The sequence below is a fragment of the Crinia signifera genome, chromosome 3 (assembly GCF_055691185.1).
Source record: "Crinia signifera chromosome 3, ASM5569118v1, whole genome shotgun sequence".
NCBI lineage: Eukaryota > Metazoa > Chordata > Amphibia > Anura > Myobatrachidae > Crinia > Crinia signifera.
Genome location: NC_139219.1, coordinates 334540318 through 334547223, shown reverse-complemented (window position 1 = coordinate 334547223; position 6906 = coordinate 334540318). Strand labels below are relative to the sequence as shown.

The window sequence follows — 6906 nt, the reverse complement described above, 5'->3', positions numbered from 1 at the left end:
TAGGACATACCCTCTACTATCCTTGACCATTTACTTTTTCACAAGACTTATCTTTCTTGGTTAGCAATAAATAAAGATACAGATGGAGCAGGTCTCTTCTTTGCAGGGGATGGCGATGGCGACGCCAGCCGCCATCCCCCGCAACCCGCCATCTGTATCTGCGAAAGGGGACGCGAGCGCACAAGATGCACGTGCGTCTCCTTCCGACGGCTTCCCTTGGGTCCCCGCCGGCTTGTCGGCATTCACCCGGGGTCCCCACAGCCTCCCCGCACCCCCCCCCTAACCCTGTACGTCTCCCTGAAGCGGAGATGGACAGGGTTCCCGTCGCCCCGCCACCTGGAAACTGAGACGCCCGTGCGCGTGAGACGCACGTGCGTCTCAGTCAGATGGACGCCGGGCTGCTGGCGAATCGACAGCGGTGATGTTCTGGCGATTCGCCAGCAAGAGAGAGTCCGGCTCCATTTGTATGCACAGATCTACCAAAAAATCACCTTATCTTCCCTCCATCACTCTCAAACTTCACCATTTTAGTGACAAAGGTCTTCAGCTTGGCTTCAAAGTATTTGACCTGAGTGGCACACAGTATCAGTTTTCCCATGTCATTTCCAAGTATCAAACAATTCTTTGAATTTGTGAACCCATCACTATATTATCACTTTGCCCCAAGCTATTTCTCTCCTGAATACACTTGGTCATTTACACCAGCGTTTTTCAACCACTGTCCCATTAAACATGAGAGGACCATGAAAATTATACGGACCATTCACCAAGCTTACTTTCCCCAAGTTAGTGCAAACTTATGGTACCCACTGTGTATGTCTAACATCTCATACTTCTAATGGGGATGCAGTTTAAATCCCGGCGGTCGGGATCCCTGCATTCAGAATCCCAACGCTGGAATCCCGACCGCCGAAATCCCGATACTTTCTCCCTTCGTGGGTGTCCACGACACCCCTGGAGGGAGAATAAATTAGCGTGCCGAGTGTAGCGAGGCACCGTGCCCATTGTGTGGTGAGCGCAGCGAGCCCGCAAGGGGGGCAATCCACGTCCCCCCCTTGTCGGGATTTCTGCGGTCGGGATTCCGGCATCGGGATTTTGAACACCGGGATCCCGACCACCGGGATTTCATACTGAATCCTTCTAATGTAATATTTATGCAATGTATTTGGGAATGTGGAGAATTAAAAAGTACTGGTACAAGGTTCAATTGTATGCAAAGGATTTATTTGCACTCTCTATGACACCTTCTTACTTAAAATCAATATAGTTAAAACAAAAGTCATTGTGTTTTTTTTTCCTGACAATGTCCCTCTCTCCATCTATATGTAATATGTCCCTTTCCTCTATTCCCATAGTCCACTCTCTAAGTGTCATCTTCAATTCTGTCCTCCTTTTTATCTTTAACCCTACATTCAATCCTGCTCCCACTCCTGCTACTTCTACCTCGATAATACAGTATCTCCTGCATCAGACCTTCCTCAACCTTTAACACCATCCTTCAACATCATCATTTTCACATAGACCACTGTGCTCTGCTCCTCTTTGGCCTTCTGAACTCCAATCTCAGTCCCTTTTCAGTCTATCCTCAAATCTACTACCCATTCTATTTCTTCTATTCAGCTTCCATCCTGCTACCAGTACCTCAACTGGCTTCATATCCTTCACAGCAAATGTAATAACCATCATTAACCTACAAAGCCTACAACTTCTCTCCTCCCCCTACATTTACACCATAGCTTCCTCAGACTCTCTCTCATTACACATTATTCTGCTAATGACCACCACCTGAGTTCCCTTAAACTCTAGAATGACCTCCTCATCCAGTCAGACTTGTCCACAACTCATGAGTTATATAATAATCATCATTGTCATCATTGTCATCATTATTATCATTAGTATTAGTTAATATTTTAGTTAATGTTCATGAGTAACACAGATTATTTTCTTTCTCAAGTAGATGTTTTCTTGTGTTTAGTTCCGGTCTCCATAAGATAATGTAACATTTTGGAAAAAATATACAACCTAAAAGTCCAGCGCATGAAGCTAGTATCGCAAAGATCTCCACAGCCACCATATATTTCCCCTTGGTGCTGAGATAAGCTGGGATCATGGTAGTCCAAACACTGCAGAAGACCAGCATGCTGAAGGTGATGTATTTGGCCTCATTAAAGCTGTCCGGTAACTTCCTGGCCAAGAAAGCTGTAATAAAACTAATGGCTGCCAGGATTCCCATATAACCCAGAGCAGCGTAGAATCCAACAACTAATCCTTCATTACATTGAACAATGATCCTTCCCAGATAAGAATGAGTGTCTAGCTCCTGGAAAGGTGGAGAGATAGTCAACCAACTCACACAGATTACTATTTGGATGGATGAACACAACAATACTACACAATTAGACAATTTGGTGCTGACCCAATTTTTCCATGGACTTCCTGGTTTGGTGGCTTTAAAAACAATATAAACCATGATAGTTTTTCCTAAGACACAAGATATGGCCACTGAGAAGAGGACTCCAAAGGAGATCTGACGGAGCATGCAGGTGGCATCTACAGGACGACCGAGGAACAGGAGCACAGAGAGGAAGCTCAGCATTATGGAGACCAGGAGAAGGAAGCTCAGATTCTTGTTATTGGCTTTCACCAGAGGTGTGTCTTGGTGCAAAATAAATATTCTAAGTATCAGAAAAGTTAAAAAACAAAGAAATAAAGATGCTATCAATATAACAACAACGATTGTGTCATTTGTGTAGGACAGAAATTCCAGCTCTTTGGGAACACACTGAGTCTTCTTCTCATTGGGCCACTCATGGTCAGCACACTTCAGGCATATTTCACTGTCTGGAACAATAAAACCACATACAGAACAGCTGATTACTGACATCGGCGCAACAAACTAATCAACAAATCAAAACATTGATACATTCGTACTGTAATTACAATATTTTATGGGCGTCATTTAGGGTTTAATTCATGTTTGTGTACAATGGCAGTAAAATGAATATCAGCAGATTATGCGTGGGATGGGGAATGTTTCTAAAAGTTCTAGCATGCCCTAGTTATTATTTTAGGCACTAGGAAAAGCTGAAAGCGGTATTGACCTAAAGATAAAAGGCACTTATTTAATTGTTTGCACTATTTCCTAGTACCCACTGCCAGGGTTGCCATCATACATTGAGGGTCTCGGAACAGATCCATGACCTGCTTATTGCAGCTGGAGCACCAGGTGTCAGCGAGGTAGCAAAAGCGATGGTGGCATTTCACATGTGACAGAATGGACTGTCCCTGGACCATTTTGACAATATTGTGCTATAGTTCTTAAACAGGGCCAGGTGTGATGTTTTATTTGGGACTGGTCACTCACTGTAAATACAAGAAGCTGGGAGCAGCTTGAGCCCCTCTGAGGTGACAAATGACTATAAGGGGTTAAGACAAGGAGTGATGGACCATCATCCCCCATCACCTAAGGATAAAGTTCATCAAGATCCCTTTGTTCTCCCCTAGGACTGAGTCAGACACTGTGGCAGGGTAACAGCAGGGGGGATCTCTTCCTGACTCATCTCTGTTACATATCCACATTGAGCTCTACCAATTAAGGGAGACCTTTTCCTAAGACCACCCACTGCAGGAGGGACTTTAATGGTGGAAATTGGGACAGTTTTTAAAAAAGAGAAGACAAGAGAGCTGGGGGGTGATTTTTGCTTCTAGAAGCTACTGGCCTTGGAGTCTCAGCTCCTGCCAGTGTGCTTAGGACTGTGCCTGGGAACATGGTGGCTACTGGATTACCAGCTTCTCTTGGGGTTGCAGACTTGTTTGCTCTGCCGGGTTTATGCTAACCTTCTGGACTCACAGACTTGCTGACTCTGTTATACAGAAACTTCACCAATCTCCTGTGATCATGGACAATTATACTGCATCTGGACAGGACAGTGTGGGAGAGTGCTGGCAAGTGTGATGGTAATCTGATGTCTATTGGGACCTGGTGTTATATTGCTAGTTCCAAATGTGTTTATTTATAGCTGATTTAGAGAGCTTGTAGTAAGTAATTTGTTAATAAATATATTTTTATATCTTATTCTGTCTCCTGTCTGCATGACCTGACCCAGAAGTCCCGGAGTACACTCTGAGATTAGGCTCTGTTACTCCGGTTCTTCAAATCACATATGGACTTGGCCCCAAGACGATCAGAGCTTGTGGACCAGAAGTTAATCAGAAGCTAGTGCTATGGCAGCTCCTGATCAGCAGCCAGTCTGCAAGTTCTGATTGGCACACAACTTGCTCCATATGTAAAATGCAAATAGCAAGTGGCACCAATCAACACTGCTGCCACAGGAGGCACCTCCCCTCTGTTTGTGCCTGGGACACCAGGACCCACAGTACCCCCGCTGATGGTGGGCCTGCCCACTGCTATAAGGTTATAGAATGAGACCTATAGCTATTGCCAATACAGCTGGTTATACCGAACAGTGGAACCAACTTCCAAGATACTACCAGGCAACCCAGGCCTGGGGCCAACTGGCATGGTGTAACAGAGGTACCCTCTGACTGTATATCTTTGCTGATGTCATGTGAGACAGCCCCGCTTGGCATGCAGTGTCTCATAGACTGCTAGCGTTGGGCATCTTTTATTTTGCATTTTTCTCCCGCTGCAAATGCAAATTAAACATGGTAGATACATGAAGGATAATAATAATGCAGGTCATTTTGAAGGATAAACACATGTATGTCTAACTCATACCGGTCACATTGGATATTTCCCCCTCGGAGCACTGGACACAGCTATAACAGCAGGAATACATAACGGACATCAGCACTTTCATAGTTCCTGGCTTACAGTTCTCTGAGCACTGAGACTTCGGGACCTAGAGATAAGAAACATGTCAATGTCAATGTATTTCCTTCTGATGATGCACACATGCCAAGAGGAGGGTGGGTACTTATTTTCCAGGCCTGGGGTGGCCTGGTTCAATCTCTGAGATAGGTGTTGTTCCCATTTGCAGCATTAATAATATTTTTCACACAGGAAAATATTAATGTACTCTCCAAAGGTTCTCGTTCATTTTTAGTAAAGCTGACATCAGCCATTAAAAATGAAAAAAAAAAAACATTTTGTCTCAATGGACCTCTCAAAAACATGTCATAGAATTGTATTTGTCTTTTTTAAGGATTGGACGGCAGCTTTGTTGCAGAAAGAAAAATGGTGGCCAAGTTTTTTTTTATACCTGGCTTCCTTATGTTCATACATACAGGAGCTGAGTTTTCCCCACAATAGGAGAGTCCCCTATTCAAACTTTCATCTTTGCTGTGAGGAGTTCAATTCCTGACTTTTTTGGTGTTTGCCTCCTAAACTGATATACTGGTTCCCAGCAATTTCCATTCCATAACCCAGTAGAGCAACACAACAAAAGGAGACACATGGGCTCAGTTAGGGAGGAGAACACTATATGCTAGGCTGTGAGGCCTTCTGGCTGTGTGGTCTTCTAGCTGTGAAGTATTCTAGTGTAAAGTATGCAGACTATAATAATATAACATAGGAGATATACAGGAGATGCACAGGAGGGAAACAGGAGGACAAAGAACACTTCGTCCTCCATCTGCAACCCCAGCAATCAACATACTGCAGTGAGTTACCTGCCTCATCATCACCTTCAGTCTGCACAACCTGGACACTGATCTCCATGCTGAACTAAATGCTGTAACACACTGCCTCTGTCTCACTTATACATTAACTATACTTCCTGTAGGCTCTCCACACTTCCAGTACACCACCTTCTCACTGCTCATTCTAGGCCACTCCAATCTCACTCTATATCACTACTCTGACCAACTTTACACAGAAATATGGCTCCTAGACCCAGTCCCATACCAGTCCTTGCTGTCAGGTCTCGCCCCCTCTCAACTTCCACACCTTTCACACGCACCCACATCCCACACAACCTAATTACTATCTCACCTGTCCCCTCCCTTCCTTTCTCCTGTGCTCTCTGGAATGCTAGATCAGTCTGCAACAAGCTCCCAACTATCCACGACCTCTTTATCTCCCACTTTTTTAACCTTCTTGCCATCACTGAAACCTGGCTGTCCGCATCTGACACTACCTCCCCTGCTGCCCTCTCTTATGGAGGCCTCTCCTTCACACACTCAGTCAGACCGGATGGCCGCCAGGGTGGAGGAGTGGGCATCCTCCTCTCCCCCAACTGCACCTTCCGCGCCATCCCACCTGAGCCCTCCCTCACATTCTCCACCTTTGAGGTACACACTATCCGCCTCTTCTACCCCATTCACCTCCTTGTGGCTGTAATCTACCGCCCCCCTGGCCCCTGCTCCCCTTTCCTTGATAACTTTGCTGCGTGGCTTCCACACTTTCTTGCCTCTGACCTCCTCTCTATCATCCTTGGTGACTTTAACATTCCTATTGACATCAATAATGCTGCCTCCTCTAACCTTCTTGACCTTACCACCTCCTTTGGACTTTCTCAATGGACCTCCACCCCCACTCATAATCTCGGACACTCCCTTGACCTAGTCTTCACCCACCATTGTAATCTCTCTGATTTCTCTAATTCTTCCTTCCCACTCTCTGACCACAATCTGCTCTCTTTCACCCTCTCTTCCTCCCCTCTCCCCTCATTGCCCAGACCCACAGTCACCAGACGTAACCTCGGGTCTCTTGACCCCACTGTCCTGTCTTCCCTGGAGACTTTCCTCTCTCCTCTCTCAACCATGACTTGCACCAACCAGGCTGCCTCTTTCTATTACTCTTCTCTCACCTCTGCTCTCGACTCTGTAGCCCCCCTCCACACTGTTCCCCTTCGACGCTCTAAATCACAACCCTGGCACAACAAAATAACTTGATTCTTGCAAAAATGTGCACGCTCTGCTGAACGCCTCTGGAGGAAATCTCAC

The 6906-nt window shown here is 45.5% G+C and overlaps 1 protein-coding gene across 1 annotated transcript in view; it reads right to left on the bottom strand.

Moving 5' to 3' along the window:
- Window positions 1-1921: 1921 nt before the first annotated feature.
- The window catches only part of LOC146063092 (vomeronasal type-2 receptor 26-like), a 29596-nt gene continuing 24611 nt past the window's right edge, over window positions 1922-6906 (bottom strand). Inside the window, exons 3-4 of the mRNA XM_083175106.1 lie at window positions 4739-4862; window positions 1922-2841 (exon numbers count right to left, since the gene is read on the bottom strand). Of these exons, the coding sequence (XP_083031232.1) occupies window positions 1922-2841; window positions 4739-4862 (1044 nt within the window). The remainder of the gene's footprint in view (window positions 2842-4738; window positions 4863-6906) is intronic.